General features: G+C 47.1%; 1 protein-coding gene and 1 pseudogene across 4 annotated transcripts in view; both read left to right on the forward strand.

Moving 5' to 3' along the window:
* CRTC3 (CREB regulated transcription coactivator 3) overlaps nucleotides 1-20,383 on the forward strand; it is a 116,967-nt gene extending 96,584 nt beyond the window's left edge. For 2 of the 3 annotated variants that reach the window (XM_050798038.1, XM_050798041.1), the window contains exons 10-15: nucleotides 1,996-2,213; nucleotides 6,414-6,712; nucleotides 13,857-14,057; nucleotides 14,146-14,226; nucleotides 16,189-16,291; nucleotides 17,042-20,383. In XM_050798038.1, the coding sequence (XP_050653995.1) occupies nucleotides 1,996-2,213; nucleotides 6,414-6,712; nucleotides 13,857-14,057; nucleotides 14,146-14,226; nucleotides 16,189-16,291; nucleotides 17,042-17,250 (1,111 nt within the window). In that variant the 3' untranslated portion in view covers nucleotides 17,251-20,383. The remainder of the gene's footprint in view (nucleotides 1-1,995; nucleotides 2,214-6,413; nucleotides 6,713-13,856; nucleotides 14,058-14,145; nucleotides 14,227-16,188; nucleotides 16,292-17,041) is intronic. The other variant, XM_050798040.1, reaches the window with a different exon arrangement.
* On the forward strand, nucleotides 11,211-13,596 carry LOC126959091 (10 kDa heat shock protein, mitochondrial-like; annotated as a pseudogene). Its single transcript, XR_007727464.1, has one exon. The product of XR_007727464.1 is annotated as a 10 kDa heat shock protein, mitochondrial-like (transcript).
* Nucleotides 20,384-20,993: the final 610 nt, after the last annotated feature.

Here is a 20,993-nt window from a genome sequence, read left to right on the forward strand (position 1 = left end):
GGCTCAGTCTCTTGAAGCCCAGATGCCAGTGACTGGCCCCTGGGAGGTGCTCTGCTGATGCGTGCAGGAGGGAATGAAGTGTCCTCAGTGGGATTCATAATTTCCCTCTGCTCCTGGCTGGTGGCACCTTCTCCCGCATTCTCCTCCGCTTCACCCTCACTGCTCTTTTCCTAGGTCACCCCTGGACCACTGCAGGTGGTCCTTCTAATTGGTTCTCCCTGCCTTTCTTTCCGCTCCCTGAGGCCATCCTCCACACTGGAACCACAGTGACATTTCTGAAATGCCATTCTCCAACTTACCCTGGCCTCTCTTTCCACAGTCCCTGATCCAGACTCCTGAGAACAGCACATCTTCTCCCTCCTGCCTCTCCCTCCCCATCTGCTGCCCTCCCTCCCCACACTCTGCCCTGACACTTGACACCTGGCCATGCCCAGCTACTCGCAGTTCCATGCACACACTGTGTCAGGGCCATGGCAAACCCGTCCCCTCTACAGCCCATCCTGACATGGACAACTCCTGCTTTTGTGCTCCCGGTGCCACTTGTACCCACTGGTTACACGCATCTCTTCTCAAACCCAGCACAGCGCGATTCCTGCCACGTTGCAGTTACTTGCTTTCCCAGGCTGTCTCTCCTGCCCATCTGTGAACTGCAAGAACAAAGTCCTTTCAGACCTGGCTAGCAGGCCCCTCCCTGGGCCCCGCACTTGAGAGCGCTTCATTCCCAAAGGGAACATACCACCATTGTACACCCGCTAGGCCTAGGGGGTGGCTAGAAAGTCAGCGAGGTGTGGACAGAGCTTGGCCGCATAGGCTGGGATAGCCATGTGCCTGCACCGCAGTGCGGAACAGGACTGGGGGAAGAGAAGGGGGCGTGGACTGAGGGCCAGGCTGCCTCTCCCTGTGCATTCTGGCACAGAACTCCAAGAAGTCTGAGATTTCTACATGTAAATCTGGCCTTGCAGGCTATTATGAGGTATAATTTGTCAGGATAGACACAGAACAAAGTTCATGTAAGGGTTTGTTCATTTGATTTATAAGTTTTAAAAATCGAAACACATGGTATGCAGGCCTCCTTTTATACTCTTGCTCCAGGCCTGTACATTTCAGGAGCAGGCCTGACCCCGGACATACTCGCCTGCTTGTTCATCATGGTGCCACCAGCACGCGGCCCACTGCCTGGCACACAGTGCCCAGCCCACAGATTGTGATGAATGAGTGGCAACATCTCTTTGTCACCTTATAGTTTATGAAGACTGTAATTTAAAAAATATATCTTGGAAGGTATATTGGAAGGTAGCTAGTTACTCAGAGATACTTTTTCTGGTAGCAAAGATAATTTAGAAATCTAGCAAAAAGGCCGGGCGCGGTGGCTCACGCCTGTAATCCCAGCACTTTGGGAGGCCGAGGCGGGCGGATCACAAGGTCAGGAGATCGAGACCACGGTGAAACCCCGTCTCTACTAAAAATACAAAAAATTAGCCGGGCGCGGTTGTGGGCGCCTGTAGTCCCAGCTACTCGGGAGGCTGAGGCAGGAGAATGGCGTGAACCCGGGAGGCGGAGCTTGCAGTGAGCCGAGATCGCGCCACTGCACTCCAGCCTGGGCGACAGAGCGAGACTCCGTCTCAAAAAAAAAAAAAAAAAAAAAAAAAAGAAAGAAATCTAGCAAAAAGAACTACATAAAGAGAGCAGTGCCTCACATTTTGTAGAGTGGTTTATAATTTTCAGAATACTTCTGCATCATAATCTAATCTGGTCTTGACTATTCTAGACCCTAATCTAGTATTCCTGTAATGTGGGCACTGGTAGTCGGTGAGGAAGTGTGTTTCGGAGAGGTTAAGCTGAGCACCCGTGTTCTCAGAATGCGAGAAGCCACACCAGGACCTCCGTCTTTCGTAGCCGATGCTCTTATTTGACAAGGAAAAGGTTTTGGCCGTGTTTGGTTTCCCAACAGCCAAATACATTGTAGAAAGTCATTCTTAATCTTTCTTTTTTCAGTGCTTTTCCACATAATGGTCAAAACCTAGGCCTTTCACCCTTTTTGGGGACCCTGAATACTGGAGGGTCATTGCCAGATCTAACCAACCTCCACTACTCCACGCCCCTGCCAGCCTCCCTGAACACCACCGACCACCTCTTTGGGAGTATGAGTGTGGGGAATAGTGTGAACAACATCCCAGCTGCTGTGACCCACCTGGGTATAAGAAGCTCCTCTGGTGAGTATCTCCTGCTTAGCAGTGACCTGGTGGCTTCATCATAGGTGGTCCCCACCCATGTGGCGTGTTCAGTGAATCACTGAATGAGAATGACTGCATCTCAGTTAGAGACGATAATGTACCTTGTTGTATCTCCTGACCCTGCGGACATTTTTCTTGGACGTTTCTGTTTCTCCTGGGTTCGTGAGTTTGAGGCAGCTCTGCTGAACCTCATTCCCTATCATCCTCACTCGCTCCTCTATCCAGGGACTTGGGGAATAAGACATGGGAGCCAAGAAATAAGCATCCACTCTGTGTTGGCTGAACAGTGTTAGTGGCTCTCATCAACATATGACAGTTTATAATTTAGAGGCCATCTCTCTGGATTCCTCCCATTTTCCATTAGATTTCTAAAGGCAATATTTTGCATTTTAGAAAATTTACAGCGGATATGATGAAAATATTTCTACTTAATATCTGTGTATTAAGTGGAAATCACTCACAGTTCCAGTTAAAGATGCAGCATTAGCTATATAAAGATACTACCCAGAATGAGACTTGGGTGTTACTCTATGGGTTTGCTTGTCCATATTGAAATTATGACTACATTTGTTTGAAGCCTGGGTCTCACTCTGTCACCCAGGCTAGAGTGCAATGACACGATCTCAGCTCGCTGCAACCTCCGCTTCCCAGGTTCAAGCAATTCTCCTGCCTCAGCCTCCAGAGTAGCTGGGATTACAGGCATGTGCCACGATGCCCAGCTAATTGTTTTTGTATTGTTAGTAGAGACAGGGTTTCACCATGTTGACCAGGCTCACCTCCACCCACCTCGGCCTCCCAAAGTGCTGGGATTACAGGCATGACAGTTTCTGTATTTTCTGTGAACTCCTTAAAATGCTTGGTACACACAGATTTCAAAGATGTTTAAGAGATGCTTGAGCTTTCTTTCTGAATGAATTTTTAAAAGCTAAGTTCACAGCTGTAGCTCTAATTATTATCTGAGCCAGCTGGACCACTGACCTCTTTGTGGACTGGTGAGTGGTAGATTTATGTAGCGCTTTATCATAGATATGTTCCTACCTTTAAAAATATAGCAAGTGAAGTCATCTACATGAATTCTAAAAATACGATTTTTTTTTTTTTTTTTTGAGACGTAGTCTCGCTCTGTCTCCCAGGCTAGAGTGCAGTGGCATGATCTTGGCTCACTGTAACCTCCGCCTCCCAGATTCAAGCAATTCTCCTGCCTCAGCCTCCCTAGTAGCTGGGACTACAGACGCATGCCGCCATGCCCAGTTAATTTTTTGTATTTTTAGTAGAGATGGGGTGTCGAACTCCTGACCTCAAGTGATCCACCTGCCTTGGCCTACAGGCGTGAGCCACCACCAACATACTCTTGTCAATTTCTAGGGCAGGTGATAATCCTCTTACTCCCAGTGGTGCAGTGCAGCCCCTGGCCGTAACACTCCTACCCAGAATTGTGTTGTGGAGCATTTCGTTTGGAAGGGATGCTCAGTGATGGTCTCCAGGTGAAAGGAGTGTTTGCTGCCCTTCACTCTGAGATTCATCCATGCAAATCAGAATTCACCACCCAAATGAGAGTGGTCCCCTTCAGGTGGGTCACCTGGAAGTTTCTCTAATGATTGCAGTGATGCTGCCATGGTGCAACACAATCTTAGGTTTGAAGAATTGATTTCAGAGAACACCTTTATTTTTGTTTTTTGGCTTTTTTGGGTCATTTTAGTATCCTTAATAGTAGCAAGTTTTTCATCGACTGAGTCTTGGTTTTGATATTTACACATTTGCTTCATAGGAGAAACTCTCAAAACCTTTATGCCCAGATTCAGAGTGTGGGCAATTCATGTTCTGGGTGAATCTTCGATGTAGGAAGATATCTGGGGTTCCAGAAGTGAAGCAGCATCAGCACATAGCTCCGCTGGGCCTCAGGGAAGCTGGCGTTTTTTAATGCAGCCTTTGACACTTTGCTTTTAGCTGAAGATCTTATGTTTAGTCACTGGTTGTCTTCTCAAAAAAGCATTATTTCCAGAACATGTCAGAACCAATGTCAGGTTTCTGTATTTTTTTATTATTATTATTTTTTCTTTTTGAGATGGAGTCTTGCTCTGTCACCCAGGCTGGAGTGCAGTGGTGCGATCTCGACACATGGCAAGCTCCGCCTCCTGGGTTCACGCCATTCTCCTGCCTCAGCCTCCCCAGTAGCTGGGACTACAGGTGCCTGCCACCACGCCTGGCTAATTTTTTTTGTATTTTTTTTTAGTAGAGACGGGGTTTCACTGTGTTAGCCAGGATGGTCTCGATCTCCTGACCTCGTGATCCGCCCGCCTCGGCCTCCCAAAGTGCTGGGATTACAGGCATGACAGTTTCTGTATTTTCTGTGAACTCCTTAAAATGCTTGGTACACACAGATTTCAAAGATGTTTAAGAGATGCTTGAGCTTTCTTTCTGAATGAATTTTTAAAAGCTAAGTTCACAGCTGTAGCTCTAATTATTATCTGAGCCAGCTGGACCACTGACCTCTTTGTGGACTGATGAGTGGTGGATTTATATAGCGCTTTGTCATAGATATGTTCCTACCTTTAAAAATATAGCAAGTGAAGTCATCTACATGAATTCTAAAAATACGATAATTTTTTTTTTTTTGAAATGGAGTCTTGCTCTGTCTCCCAGGCTACAGTGCAGTGGTGTGATCTTGGCTCACTGCAACCTCCGCCTCCCAGATTCAAGTGATTCTCCTGCCTCAGCCTCCCTAGTAGCTGGGTCTACAGGCGCATGCAGCCACGTCCAGTTAATTTTTTGTATTTTTAGTAGAGCCGGGGTTTCACCGTGTTAGCCAGGATGGTCTCCATCTCCTGACCTCGTGATCCACCCGCCTCGGCCTCCCAAAATGCTGGGATTACAGGTGTGAGCCACTGCGCCCGGCCTAGCCGGGCCTAGCCTGTAATCCCACCATTTTGGGAGGCCGAGGCGGGTGGATCACGAGGTCAGGAGATCGAGACCATCCTGGCCAACACGGTGAAACCCCATCTCTACTAAAAGATACAAAAAAATTAGCCAGGCGTGGTGGCGGGCGCCTGTAGTCCCAGCTACTGGGGAGGCTGGGGCAGGAGAATGGCGTGAACCCGGGAGACAGAGCTTGCAGTGAGCCAAGATCGCGCCACTGCACTCCAGCCTGGGAGACAGAGCGAGACTCCGTCTCAAAAAATAATAACAATAATTATAATAATGATAATAATAATAATTTTGCCAGCTCAAAGTGCTGATTTTTGTCATTTCTTCCTTTCCATAACTCATCAAACACTTAAATTTTTTGTCAACACAAAACAACACATAGTTCTGCTCACCCCAACTGCTGGTACAAGATGGGCTGAAGGTTAAAACATAGGTATTGCCAGTTGAGATACACAAAGCAGCAGCAGCCGAATAACTGATTCACTGAGCAAAGCTGCTCCATGCCAGGCCCTGTGCCAGGTGCTGAGGAACCAGCAGGGCATAGGACAGGATCCCCAGCTTCACAGAGCTCGTGCCCTAGCAGCCTACGCTGCAAAAATCTCTCTCCCAAACTTCCTTACTCATGATAAAATTCACCCCGTCCCCCAAATAAAGCATCAGCAAAAACTTCCTTTTTGAGTTGGAATAGACTGTGATGAACAATTTCCTGGGAAACAGAAAATCAAAGAGGGACCCTGGGGTGGGAGATACCGGGAAGTGTCCCCTCCTATGACTCCCTAGTGTGCTGAGGGTACTTAAAGACCACCGAGACAGCTCCTCAAGGACCAGGACTCGCCGTGAAAGGATGCTCTCCAAAGGTAGCAGGGGATGCAGGCAGAGACCTTCAGGGGCTCTAAACAGAGTTTGTTGTACAGACCTAGGGTCCTTTCCCTGGGTCTGGGCCAAGCACCTGGAGCATTTGCCTCTGCTACCCCCCAGTTTACCTAGTTTTGTGCACCTAGGAGTTGTTGAGACGATCTCCCCCCTCATGGGAAAACATTGTTCTCATCTTGGTGGCCCCGTCTCTGTTAGTGCAGGGGCGTCTTTTCCTTGCCATTGGTGCATCGGATGCTGTCCCTGTAGGAGAGCTGTCCAGGAGCTCCTTTACCTACAGAATCATTGTCACATGTGACAGTAGACAGTTTTCTTTCATTTTTGGAAAACAAAAGATTTGGTCTGAAATTATAAGTAACTTGTGAATTTGTTGTCTTCCAGGTCTCCAGAGTTCTCGGAGTAACCCCTCCATCCAAGCCACGCTCAATAAGACTGTGCTTTCCTCTTCCCTAAATAACCACCCGCAGACATCTGTTCCCAATGCATCTGCTCTTCACCCTTCACTCCGTCTATTTTCCCTTAGCAACCCATCTCTTTCCACCACAAACCTGAGTGGCCCATCTCGGCGTCGGCAGCCTCCCGTCAGTCCTCTCACGCTTTCTCCTGGCCCCGAAGCACATCAAGGTTTCAGCAGACAGCTGTCTTCAACCAGCCCACTGGCCCCATATCCTACCTCCCAGGTAAACACACACAGACAGACCAACCACTACAGTGAAACAGACTGCAAGATATAGGAAGTGCATTCCTCCTCTTTACTATTTTGGGTTACACCCATTATTACAGCAAGTACCCACGAGGCCTCAAGTGCAATCTGTTCACTCTTATATGTGAAATCAGAGCAGAGCAGAAGTGTCAATAATGCAGAATGAATTCATGATTTTCTTTTCTTTTTTTGAGAAAGGGTCTCTGTTGCCCACGCTGGAGTGCAGTGGCACAATCACGGCTCACTGCAGCCTCACCTCCCGGGCTCAAGCGATCTTCTCACCTTAGTCTTCAGAGTAGCTGGGACCACAGGCGTGCATCACCATACCTGACTAATTTTTTGATTTTTTTTTTGTAGAGACAAGATCTGGATATGTTGCCCAAGCTGGTCTCAAATGCCTAGGCTCAAGCCGTCCTCCCAGTGTGGCCTCCCAAACTGCTGGGATTACAGGCATGAGCCATGGCACCCAGCCTAATTAATGATTTTCTATTAGAGTAATAGCAGATTTGCTGTGTTCATTACTCTTTAAGCAAATGTTGACCAATCTACAGTCACTAACTCACAAACTTGGAGTTGAGAGGAACAGTAGGATAAAGAGAATGCCATCCAGATAAATCTAAGGTAACTAAGGGAAACCAGGTTAGGATTTCAAAGTTGGCATGGAAAAATCAGTCATTGACTCTGTAAGTACATTAAGCCATAGGGGAAAGCCAAAGAAAACATTTAATACCTTCCTGAAGCTTTGATAGCGAATTAGACCTCCTCCCTAATTGTCTACAGATTTGAGAAACAATACTTTTATTGTTCATTAAATACTAAGTATATTGAGGATTATATCTCTTATAAGGACGAAAAGAAGTCTGTTGAGAAAGAGGCACATTTAAAAGTCACACACCCATACAAAAAAATGGAAAAATTAGCTGGGTGAGGTGGCACGCGCCTGTAGTCCCAGCTACTCCAGAGTGGAGGTGGGAGGATCGCTTTGAGCCCAGGAGGTCGAGGCTGCATTGAGCCAAGATAGCCTCACTGCACTGTAGCCTGGCAACAGAGTGAGACCCTGTCTCAAAAGAAAAGAAAAGAAAAGCCCATTATAGAAACACAGGGGTTGAAATGTCCTATAAATTCTACACTCGGAGGTGGTTCTCCTTACCGTAATCATCGAGGAATGTATTTTTAACCTTTGGTCATATCCTCTATCTGTTACAGCATCATTCCTCGCCATAAATTAATAATGATTTAGAAGGAAGAGTTGACAGAACACAACAGAGAGTTAGAGGATCTTGTTATTAGTCACTTTTTACCAATTACTAGCTGTGGCATCTTGATTGTATGAGTAATCTCTTTTGGGCAAGGGTGAAAGGACATTTCATAATTTTTGTTTTTAAGTTTCACTGTGTCACCCAAGCTGGAGCACAGTTGCACGATCATGGCTCCCTGCAGCCTTGAATTCCTGGGCCCAAGCGATCCTCCTGCCTCAGCTGGGATTCTTCAAGTAACTGTGACTACAGGCCCATGTCACCACACCCAGCTAATTAAAAAAATTTTTTTGTAGAAACAGGGTCTCCCTGGGCTGGGTGTGTGCCTCACACCTGTAATCCTAGCACTGTGGGAGTCCAAGGCAGGCAGATCACTTGAGAGCAGGAGTTTGAGACCAGCCTGGTCAACATGATGAAAGCCCATCTCTACTAAAAATACAAAAATTACTGGGCATGGTGGCTCACGCCTGTAATCCCACCTACTCGGGATGCTGAGACATGAGAATTGCTTGCACCCTGGAGACGGAAGTTTGCAGTGAGCCAGGATTGCACCACTGCACTCCAGCCTGGGTGACAGAGTTACTCTGTCTCAGTTAAAATTAGAAAAGAAAGAAACAGAGTCTCCCTATGTTTTCCAGGCTGGTCTTAAACTCCTGGGCTCAAGTGATCCTCCCACCTCAGCCTCCCAAAGAGCTGGAATTAGCCAGTGTGCCTTGTGTCAGGCATGAGCCACTGTGCCCTGCCATAATTTTTATTTTTATTTTTTTTAGAGACAGCGTTTCACTCTCAGCCAGGCTCGAGTGCAGTGGCACGATCACAGCTCACTGTAGCCTTGAACTCCCTGAGCTCAGGTGATCCTCCCACCTTAACCTCCCAGGTACCTAGGACTACAGGTGTACACCATCATACCCAACTAATTTTTGTATTTTTTTTTTTTTTTTGTAGAGATGGAGTTTCACCATATTGCCCAGGCTAGTCCATAATTATTGTTTTCATGGTTCTTATGTTATTGAATTGCCTTTAATTTTATTTTGCAAGATTCTTTTATAAGATCTAAAAGCATTCTTGCTTTTTAGCTACGTTTTAAGGGGACTGGCCAGAGTGTCCCCTTTCAGATGTGTTTTTAATTTGTTTAATATTTAGATTTTTTTTTTTTAATGAATGTTGCTGGACACAGTGGTTCTGACTGTAATCCCAGCTACTCAGGAGGCAGAGACTGGAGAATTGCTTGAGGCCCAGAGTTCAAGACCAGCCTTGGCAACATAGTGACACCCTATCTCTTAAAAAAAGGAAATTTTGAAAAGTGAATGTTACTCATGCATGTAGTTTAAAACGTCAAATAGTTCTAAAGGACTTGTTACAGAAAAACAGTGGTCTTTCCCCGTCGTTAGGCATATTTCTCATTGTCTAGAGATGGCTACCGTCAACCATGTTAGTTAATCTCTTTGGTATAACCATGTTGTTATTATTATTATTATTATTATTATTTTTGAGACAGAGTCTTGCTCTGTCACCCAGACTGGGGTGCAGTGGTGCGATCTCAGCTCACTGAAACCTCCACCTCCCAGGTTCAAGCGATTCTCCTGCCTCAGCTTCCCAAGTAGCTGGGACTACAGGTGTGTGCCACCACGCCTGGCTAATTTTTGTATTTTTAGTAGAGGTGTATTTTTCACCATGTTAGCCAGACTGGTTTCGAACTCCTGACCTCAGGCAGTCTACCTGCCTCGGCCTCCCAAAATGCTGAGATTACAGGCATGAGCCACCTTACCCGGCCTAACCATGTTGTTTTATGCATTTTTTGTTCTACATTTTTGGTGTTAGGAATTATCTAATGACATCCTACCAATGAAGGTTAGAATTTAGTTCTCTTTCTACTCTCCCACAAACCCCACCACACACATATGTGCACACATGAGCGCACACACACACACACACACAATTTCCTACCCACCCTCCTCATTTATTATAATTTTGGTTAGAGCAATACTCAATATTTAGTGTTGTTATAGTTACAATGTAGTTAGAGTTGACATATAGTATACCATGAAATAAGAAAATGAGAATTTTTTCCTCCTGGGAGTTAATAAATGTCTGACTTTTTTGTGAGCCTGGTTATCTGCATGTATTTCTGTGTATTACTAATTCAGTCCCCAACTCTCGGAGTTGGGCAGATCTCAGTACATTCAAAAATAAATTCTCTAGTAGCTCTATAGGAAAGAGTGCCTGTGACTTTGTATGACTTTATTATGTCTTTATTTGATCTACCATTTAATTATTATTTGGCTGAATATAGAATTCTAAATTTGAAATAATTTTCCCTTGGAATCGATTGCCTTTTCATTTCTAAGTTGCTATTGAGAAATCCAGTGCCATTCTGACTCTTAACACTTTGCATGGAATCCCCCGCTCCGCCCCAGGCTCGTAAGATCTTTTTGTCACCAATGTTCTGAAACTTCAAGATAACGTGGCTTGGCGTGAGTCTGCATATTTGGTAGGTTCCTTCAGTCTGGAAACTCACAGCCTTCATTTCTGGGAAATGTTAAAGAACATTGAAATAAAGTTTCTTCAGTGATTTCTTCCCTTCAGTTTTCTCTGTTCTCTCTCTGGAACTCTATGAATGTTGACTATCCTGGACTTTCCCTCTAATATCCTTATTTTCTCTCTCTCCTCTTTTCCTTCTCTGTAGTTGCTTCCTTGTTTGTTTTGCTTTGCTTTCTGAAAGAGTATCTCAGCTTTATCTTCCAACCCTTCTGTTGAGTTTTTCATTTCTGCTCTCAATTTTTAAATTGCTATGAGTTCTTTTTTGTTCTCTCAGTGTTCCTTTTTAATAGCATCATACATATTCCACAGATGCAATATCATATTTTTCTCTCTAAGGTTTTTAGTGGTCATTTTTTTCTAATTTATCTTTATTTTTTTTTTTTTTTTTTTTGAGACGGAGTCTTGCTGTCACCCAGGCTGGAGTGCAGTGGCCGGATCTCAGCTCACTGCAAGCTCCTCCTCTCGGGTTCACGCCATTCTCCTGCCTCAGCCTCCCGAGTAGCTGGGACTACAGGCACCCGCCACTTCGCCCAGCTAGTTTTTTGTATTTTTTAGTAGAGACGGGGTTTCACCGTGTTAGCCAGGATGGTCTCGATCTCCTGACCTCGTGATCCGCCCGTCCCGGCCTCCCAAAGTGCTGGGATTACAGGCTTGAGCCACCGCGCCCGGCCCTTATCTTTATTTTTATAATAAAATTTTTTAATTGCATGAAAAGTAGAGAACATAATACAATAAATCCTCCTATACCCATCATCTAGCCTCAACAATTAACTTTTTTTTTTTTTTTTTGAGATGGAGTCTTGCTCTGTTGCCCAGGCTAGAGTATAGTGGTGTGATCTTTGCTCACTGTAACCTCCACCATCCAGGTTCAAACCATTCTCCTGGCCTCAGCCTCCCAAATAACTGGGACTACAGGTCCACGCCACCATACCTGGCTAATTTTTGTAGAGACGGGGTTTCACCACGTTGGCCAGGCTGGTCTCGAACTCCTGACCTCAGGTTATCCACTCGCCTCAGCCTCCCAAAGTCTGAGATTACAGGCGTGAGCCACCATGCCAGCTTTGTTATCTTGTTTCATCCATACCCTGCTTTTAAAAATTGCAAATATTTCAATATGTATCTCTAATAGATAAGGATTTTCTTAGTAGCCTAAATATTGTCATGCTGATTTTGTTTTTTCACAACTACTTCTTCCTGCACACATCTTTCCAAGATTGTGTGTGTCTGCTTTGGCTTCTGACTTTCATGGCAGATAGTTTCCTCGGGGCCTGGTGATCTTTGGTGCTCTGCTCACGTTTAAGAACAGGACACTGAGGGGCTCTCTCCTTGCAGCGCTACGCTAGAGCAGAGTACGAGTCTGAGGCGAAGGGAGTCATGGCGGGACAAGCGTTTAGAAAGTTTCTTCCACTCTTTGACCAAGTATTGGTTGGAAGGAGTGCTGCTGAAACTGTAACCAAAGGAGGCATTATGCTTCCAGAAAAATCGCAAGGAAAAGTATTGCAAGCAACAATTGTCGCTGTTGGATCGGGTTATCTAAAGGAAAGGGTGGAGAGATTCAGCCAGTTAGCATGAAAGTTGGAGATAAAGTTCTTCTCCTAGAATATGGAGGCACCAAAATAGTTCTAGATGACAAGGATTATTTCCTATTCAGAGACGGTGACATTCTTGGAAAGTACATAGACTGAAATAAGTCACTATTGAAATGGCATCAATGTGAAGCTGCCCATTCCACTGAAGTTCTGAAATCTTTCATCATGTAAATAATTTCCATATTTCTCTTTTATAATAAACTAGTGATAACTAATGACATCCAGTGTCTCCAAAATTGTTTCCTTGTACTAATATAAACATTTCCAAATAAAAATATGTAAATGAGAAAAAAAAAGAAAGAAAACAGGACACTGAGAAGCTGGCTGGCAGCTCTGTGTATGTGGGCAGCCCTGCTGAGTGTGGTCTTCATTGTAGAATGGTCTAGCTTGGTCATTTCCTTGAGAAATTTCTGGTGTCATAAGTTTTATGATCTCTGGCCAGGCACGGTGGTTCACACCTGTAATCTCAGCACTTTGGGAGGCCAAGACGGGAGGATCACCTGAGGTTAGGAGTTCTAGACCAGCCTGGCCAACATGGTGAAACCCCGTCTCTACTAAAAATACAAAAATTAGCCGGGCGTGTTAGCATGCTCCTGTAATTTCAGCTACTCGGGAGACTGAGGCAGGAGAATTGCTTGAACCCAGGAGGTGGAGGTTGCAGTAAGCCAAGATCATGCCACTGCACTCCAGCTTGGGTGACCGAGCAAGACTCTGTCTCCCAAAAAAAAAAAAAAAAAAGAGATTTTCTCTCTCAGTCCTTGTCAGGTTCCCTAAAGGACACTCTTCCAACGTCCCACCTCGGCATATCTGGATTCCAGCATCCTGAGAGCCAGGTTGGGAAAGAAAGGTGGAGATCTTAAGATTTGATCATGAAATTGCTTCTAAACCCTGTGTTTTCAGTAAAGTGCCTCACCTTCTAATATCCAGAGTCCCTTAGTTTTATTCTCTCAGGAGTGGAGCCTTCCAGTCTCGTGGCAGGCGGCAGGGTGGTGGGGGCCAGTGTGCAGAAGCACACTCAAGGCAAGGGCTCTGCAGGTCCGACTGCCCCTTACACAAACTTTGACCAGAACCTCCTGGTTTTAGCTTCAGCCCCTGCTCCCTGCTGTCCCCAATCCCAGAGCCCTGTGGGGATTTAGTGCTGTAAATGAGATTGCCTCCTGGTTTTTCCTCACTGCCAGCTTAGCATTGGGTTTTCTCAGTTCTGCTAAGCCAGTTACCATTTGGCCATCTGCTTCTCATTTGCTAGCTTTTGTTGCCATTTTCTTCTCTCCCGTTATCTTTGTCCTCATGTTGTTTGTTATCATTTAGTGTTCTGTGTTATTGTTTAGTGTTATTTATTAATGCTTATTGCTGGTTAATGTTGTTGTAGTGTCTTAACAGGGTTTGGGGAGATGGCAGAGCTAAGGGCCTTTTTCAATCTTCCACTTTTAACCAGAAGACATGGCTATAAAAAAAACAAAACAAAACATGATTTTCACAGAGAAAACTGAAAGGAAATTGGTTAAATTGACTGTTTTCTTGTTTAGTTCTTTTAAGACAATAGAACTTGTCATTGAATGGAACATGCTTTGTAGGGAAGTAAAATTTGAGATATACTTTAAAGGAAGAACATTGCACAGGACACCGCGGTGAGGAAAATCTCAGGCTTCCTCTCACTCTGACATTTCCTAATCCTAAAGGACTTAACACTAGAAACGCAGAAGCTTGTTAGTGGCTTTGTGTGTTTGTTTTGCAGATGGTGTCCTCAGACCGAAGCCAACTTTCCTTCCTGCCCACAGAAGCTCAAGCCCAGGTGTCCCCGCCACCCCCTTACCCTGCGCCCCAGGAGCTCACCCAGCCCCTCCTGCAGCAGCCCCGCACCCCTGAGGCCCCTGCCCAGCAGCCCCAGGCAGCCTCCTCACTGCCACAGTCGGACTTTCAGCTTCTCCCAGCCCAGGTGAGTCCTGGCAGCAGCGTTGGTGCGGAGGGAATGCTTGTTTTGCTCTGAGTTCCAAGCTAAATGGTCACCTCCTTACTCTCTGAAGGGCTCATCTTTGACCAACTTCTTCCCAGATGTGGGTTTTGACCAGCAGTCCATGAGGCCAGGCCCTGCCTTTCCTCAACAGGTGGGTGGATCACCCCTGCCTTCCCCTCCCTTGGTGCGTAAACTGTACCATTTAGGTTGTTCACTGTGTAGAACTCAGAACCAAGCAGACCAGACATGCCACTTCCCTGGTTCTGGATGTGTTCTGTGGCTAGAAGAGCCTTTCATCTTCTTTGGCCCTAAAACGCTGGCTTTGGCTGTGTTATTTAGTATCAGGCTTCAGCAGAGGAACTATTGGAATAATTGGCAGATTTTTGATGACACTCTCGTTGTAGAACTGTAAAATCATGAACACTGGAAGGGACACAGCACCCGCCTCCTCAGTGCCCTCATGTTGAAACTGAGGCATAGGGAGGGCGGCACCTGCTCCCTCCGCAGGGTCAGAAGGTGGCGCCACATTTTGCCTGCACCCAGGCTGGTGCACCTAGCACAGCGTGCAGCCTCCTGGGGAGAGCTCAGTCCTGGGCAGTGAGGGGAGCTCCTTCTGTAAGGTATTTTCAACTGGGCCACTTGCTTTTACAGTTTAGTTTCTCCCTAACTTGACTATTTTTAATATTCCTAGATTTTATGGTATTCAATAGTATTCAATAAGTATGGACTGGACCCTCCGATGGATTAAGGAGTGGAAGAAGGGTTGAACAGTTTCCAGAACTTTTTTTTTTTTTTTTTTTTTTTTATCGCCCAGGCTGGAGTGCAGTGGCATGATCTCGGCTTACTGCAACCTCCACCTCCTGGGTTCAAGCGATTCTCATGTCTCAGACTCCTGAGTAATTGGGGTTACAGGCGTGCACCCCTATGCCCAGCTAATTTTTGTATTTTTAGTAGAGATAGGTTTCACTATGTTGACCAGGCTGGTCTTGAACTCCTGACCTCAAGTGATCCACCCGCCTTGGCCTCCCAAAGTGCTGGGATTACAGGTGTGAGCCACTGTGCCCGGCCAAGAACTTAATAATAATCAAATAAATTAAGATAGCTGTTTCCTAAGTAGGCCACAGATGAAGCTTTGTGGCAAGAACCAATCCTCCTTGCCTCCCTGTTTTCTAAAGAGCCATTTTAGTCTAGATGGGAATCAGTGTCTCCCTGAAAAATGACGGAAACTTCTTCTTTTGAGACATTTTTTTAAATGGCTTAGAAAATTAATTTCAGGAAAGGAACCTAAAATTGGCCACAGTTATAACCAGTCCTCATAGAGGCTTTCTCATAGGGAGAAGCTTGCCTGAGTTTCCTCCTTCTGAGTGCAAAAAGGAAAGGCTCCCACTTTCTCAGTTTTCTAGAAACCAGGGAATAGGTCAGGCGCAGTGGCTCACGCCCATAATCCCAGCACTTTGGGAGGCCGAGGCAGGTGGCTTGCTTAAACTCAGGAGTTTGAGACCAGCCTGGGTAAAATACAGCAAGACCCTGTCTCTACAAAAAATACAAAAATTAGCCAGGCATGGTGGCGTGTGGTCCCAGCTATTTGGGAGGCTGAGGTGGATGGATCGCTTGAGCCTGGGAGGTGGAGGTTTCAGTGAGCCGAGATGGCACCACTGCACTCCAGCCTGGGCAACAGAGACCCTATCTTTAAAGAAAAAAGAGGAAGAAAGAAACCAAGGAAGAAAAGAGTCCATACTTTCTTGGTTATAGACAGAGCCTTTGAAGGGTTCCCATAGAAGGCAGTTTACAAAGGCCTTGGTGAGGCTGAGGAGACATGTCTGAGGGGCCACAGAAACCATGACCACTGGTATCTCTTGGGATGGTGTAGTGGGCTGGGGAAAAGTCACCGCACTGTGGGCCTCAGGGGCCCCTCCTCCACCCCAGCATCTGCCTGCCTGACAAGAATATCGTACATACATCACCACAAGAGCAAAGCACTTTGGGATCCTGGAAAGAAGGGAGTATGTATTAGTTTGCAAATCAAGTTTTGCTCTGGGAGCACATTGCAATACTCGCTTCCTCCTTGGAAGCAGAGGTGTGGCCTTCCTCACGTGACCTTCGATGCTTCCAGGTGCCTCTAGTGCAACAAGGTTCCCGAGAACTGCAGGACTCTTTTCATTTGAGACCAAGCCCATATTCCAACTGCGGGAGTTTCCCAAACACCATCCTGACAGGTGAGTGAGCCACCCCTCAGCTTCTTTACTGCTTTTATTTTGTCGTGTGTTTAGGTACCTTCATAAGATAGTTTAAACAACATAATATTATATAAAGCAAAAAGCGAACGTTGCCTGGGTCAACTTGACTCTTTGAGATGCAGGTGTCCAGCCTCAGAGACCGTGACGCAGGGCGGTGGGCCTGGTAGTCAAAGCCTTTTCTGAAAGATTTCGTCTGGCCGGGCGCAGTGGCTCACACCTGTAATCCCAGCACTTTGGGAGGCCGAGGCGGGCGGATCGTGAGGTCAGGAGATCAACACCATCCTGGCTAACACAGTGAAACCCCGTTTCTACTAAAAAATACAAAAAAAAAATTAGCCGGGTGTGGTGGCGGGCACCTGTAGTCCCAGCTACTCGGGAGGCTGAGGCAGGAGAATGGCGTGAGCCCGGGAGGTGGAGCTTGCAGTGAGCTGAGATAGTGCCACTGTACTCCAGCCTGGGTGACAGAGCTAGACTCTGTTTCAAAAAAAAAGAAAGATTTCATCTTAGGTGACTGATGACTGTTCAAAAGGAAAAAAAACCTGCAAAAATTGGGAGTTGTGCAACTGACTGACAAGAATGTAGACTCCAGGGCAAGAACTGTGGGCCTAGGGGTGGTCAGGACATGTGGGATGGCAGTTTAGGGGACCATCATCAGCTGGGTTTGCTTAGTAGCCTGGAGCCTTCATGCCTCCTAAGCGTACTGTTTTCCTCTCTGGCCACCCCTTTCAGAAGACTCCAGCACCAGCCTGTTCAAAGACCTCAACAGTGCGCTGGCAGGCCTGCCGGAGGTCAGCCTGAACGTGGACACTCCATTTCCACTGGAAGAGGAGCTGCAGATTGAACCCCTGAGCCTGGACGGACTCAACATGTTAAGTGACTCCAGCATGGGCCTGCTGGACCCCTCTGTTGAAGAGACGTTTCGAGCTGACAGACTGTGAACAGAAGGCAGTGAAACAGAAGAATGTTTTTCTGCAACAGCCAAAATAGAATGGAATAGAATGGAGCCAGCTGACTGCCGGCTTTCGTTATCTTGACATAGAAGGAACCAATGCCACGGCTCCAGGCTTTCAGATGAGGTCCCATCTCAGACACTGTGGCTTCCTCCAGATCACACAGCTATGTACTGCCTCTCTAGCCTGTGGCCAAAGTTGTGTTGCAGCAGGCAGGCTGCTTGGAGCTTCCCATGAACTGGAAAGCTCATCTCCATTGCATCTTTTTCTTGGCCTTCCAGTCCATCGATGTGTAAGAGTAGGAAATATCGTGTCACTGGAGGCCTCCATGGCATTGTGTAGTGCTCAGAACCACTGATCTCCGGCTGCACCGAAGGCGGGTCCAGAGTGGGAGGCTCAGCCTGGAGCGGTGGCCCCGGAGAGGGCACCTCGATGCCTGCTCTGACCTGACCCGGAGGGCGAGGCCCTCCAGCAGGGGACATTCCCAGGCTGAACGGACCCCACAGCTCTCTCCCATGCCTGATTTACGACATGAAGAAGTTTTTGCCACAAGTCTGAGAGCAGGCTTGAGTTAGGCAGACTGAAGGCTAATTTTCCTTTTCTCCCAGTTGGTTTCTGCTGCTTCAGAAAAGTATACCTTTTCCTTATGGGCCAGAGGAAGAGGAAGACCATTTTATCAGTCACTGAAAAGAGTCCCCTGGCACTGATGAGCCTGAAGAGAACTATGCTCCTTGGGGGGTGGGGAAGGAAGACAGGGACTGCAGCTATCTCACACTCAGTGGCCTCCAGACAAACTCCAGACAAGCACAGACCTCCCCACTAAGAGCAGCTAGAGGAGCTGGGGCTCTGTGGGCTGGGAGTTTAATGTCACCCCCCCAAGACCGTAAGCTCCTTGAGGGCAGGGACAGTGCCTTATTCATTGTTGAACCCATAGCACCTAACACGTGCGTGGCAGCACACTCGTGTGCTGGCGTGAGTGCTGCAGAACAGCGTGTGCAGTGCATGATGAATGACTGCATCCGCCATGCTGTAAGGCAGGCTCATCTGTAGCTATCCCCCTTCCCTGCCAAATCTTCTCAGAGCTTTAGCTTTTCTAGCACTCGTGCCTATGGTGAAGCATGCACTTTAATATGCTTTTAACACTAGGTGACCAAATCACAGTGAAGCCGGGCACTGCATTCTCCTTGGGCTGTGCTCCATGCAGGTGGGTGGGAGCTGTCTTCTGAGTACATCCGAAGGGCTGAGCAGGTGAGGGCCCTGAGGGACCCTGTCTGGGCCCCACCCAGGAAGATCTTCCCTCTCAGATCTATGTTTGGCTCTAAATTGCTTCAAGTAGAGATTCATTCTTTGAGGTTGAAAAAATAGTTTATAGTAAAACGAAGGCCTAATTCATGGAACCATCATTAGTCATTAATACCCTCTCATAAAATAGATGGACCAGATTTCAACCACCACCTGCCTCCTCTAACTTAGGTGAAGCCAGTAGGTTTGAAGGGGGCAGGGCACTGCAGGGGAGGGATCTAGGCTGTGAGAGGACAGGGTAGAGAGGAGGAGAACCCTGAAGGAGAGACGAAAGATGCCAGGATTTTTGCTTGGACAGCCATTGCCCTTCCAGGAGACCCTGGAGTGTATTGAGGGTCGCTGGACTGCTCCACCCAGAGGAGCAAGGCTGTACAATGAGGGTCTGAATCTGGCACACCTGTCCCTTATGTAAAAGGAGTCATCGTCACAAGACCCTGAGCTGGCTAGCTTCTCCAGACCTCATTCCATTTCTATCTTCTGACCTTGCCTCTAATCTTTAAAATAACCCTCATGGGGTGCCCCTCCACCTTCCTTTGGAATCTGTTTCACATTTGCCCCAAATCTTTGCTGTGGAATTGGGAAATCAAACCAGAGTTCTCCTCGCCTCATTTCCAGCTCAGGAAGGGCCTGCTGGCCTGCCCTTGCCAGCCCTGTTCCCAGTTATACTTTCAGATCCCTTTGTGCTCAAGACCTCAGAGGGGAGACTTTCTGTTAAAGAGCCTTTAGTCGCAATGCTACCCAGCTCCCCAGTGTGCCAAAAAAAGCCAGCTCCTGTGTCAAAGGGCTCCCAAACCTGATCTCACTCCCAACAGGGGATGGTGCTGATATTATAAGAGTTGTGTTTTTATAAAACAGTTCTCAGCATAGTCCACTTTTCACATAGTGCCTTACCCGTGGGTATCATCATATCAGGGTCCCAGTTCAGTTTGTCTGCACAGCAGCCACCCTGCCTGGCAACAGGAGACCCCAAGACCTACACAGTGAACCCCAGTGCCCCACAGGGGTTCTCCAGATGACTTGTGAAAACAGGCCTCCAAGGGAAGGGATTTATTTGGGGGCATATACTAGGGGCAATATGGTTTAGCACTGAATTCAATTTGTCTTTAGGTCTATGAGTGCAGTCTTTCCTTGTGAAAGGTTTTGGGCATTGTACAACCCACTCTGCCTAGAAGGTGTGGAGGACTCACCACGGGCAGGGTCGCCCTGGCCCGCAGCACGTGAGCCTGCACTCACTGTGGCCTTTGTAACAAAACCAGTTGTGGTCCTCAGCATTTGAAGCAGCTGCATACTTCAGAGTAAACTATTTTTCAATATTTAGTTTTGTCACAAGAAATCGATCATTGTACTACTCTCACTTATAGCAGTTAAACAGCATAGAACTAAAAACCTGTCTGCATTTCCATTTTTTCTTTCTGTATGGTTGTGGGTTTTAGGACATAGAGTGTTAGAAGGGTTTCTTGATCATGTCATGAATTCTCCTTTGTCCTGTTTCTCCTGTTTCATTTCTTCTCCGCCTGCTGTATATTACCTGAGCTGGTGTCGTATCTTCAAGTCCATATGCGTATTTGCAGACCTTTCCATTCCCACTCTTGTTGGCTCTTCTGATTTATGCACAGATGGTTCCCAGCATGTGTCCAGTGCTTCGTGGATGGGACCATCCCAGCAACTAATCAGACTTCCTGCCAGTGTCCTGACCCCCAGGGCACCCTGTTCAACCATATTTAAAGATTGGAATTTGTATAAAGTTGCTTCCAAGTTTTATAATGCATCATTTTACATCTTTCGTAATTAAAAGCAGCACAATGAGGTTGTCTCTGCATTTGGTGGTGTTTTTCTTCACTTGGGTGAGGGGTTGATGGGGAGCCTTGCTCTCACCGCCTCCTGCACAGCTCAGCCTGCAGCTGGGATTTGGGGCCCGGGCAAGGCAGGCCCTGCACCAGCCGTGGGTCAGGCCTTCTTGTTATACATGGAGGGGCACTCAGTTCCCTTAGCTGGAGGCAGCTCAGTCTCCTGCCCCCGCAGCCAGCACCCCTCCACACGTCTGCCCACCGCCCTTCCTCCACCAGATGCTCCGTCCTGGGTTGGCCTCTAGCCCTGTCCCTTCCCCAGACCCCCATCCCTGCAGGGTTCAACGCGAACAGCCACATCCAGCGCTTGTCATAAAGGTGGCTGTCTCCTGAAATCGTACTTGGAAATCCTGTCTCTGATTGTAACTTCCTGAGACCCCATTTCCACTCTGGTCCGCACACACGCTGTTCTTTGACCCCACTGAGAATTCTTCCCTGTCCCCTCTTCTCAGCCTGCCCATCCTCTCCTAGCTTTCCTTGCTTCTGCCCGGGCCCACCTGGCTCGTGGCCTACGTGACACCCACAGGCCCCTTCTCCTGCCACCACACCACTCTTCCTCCTCAAGACCTGCCACCACATCAC

The sequence above is a fragment of the Macaca thibetana genome, chromosome 7, assembly GCF_024542745.1.
Source record: "Macaca thibetana thibetana isolate TM-01 chromosome 7, ASM2454274v1, whole genome shotgun sequence".
NCBI lineage: Eukaryota > Metazoa > Chordata > Mammalia > Primates > Cercopithecidae > Macaca > Macaca thibetana.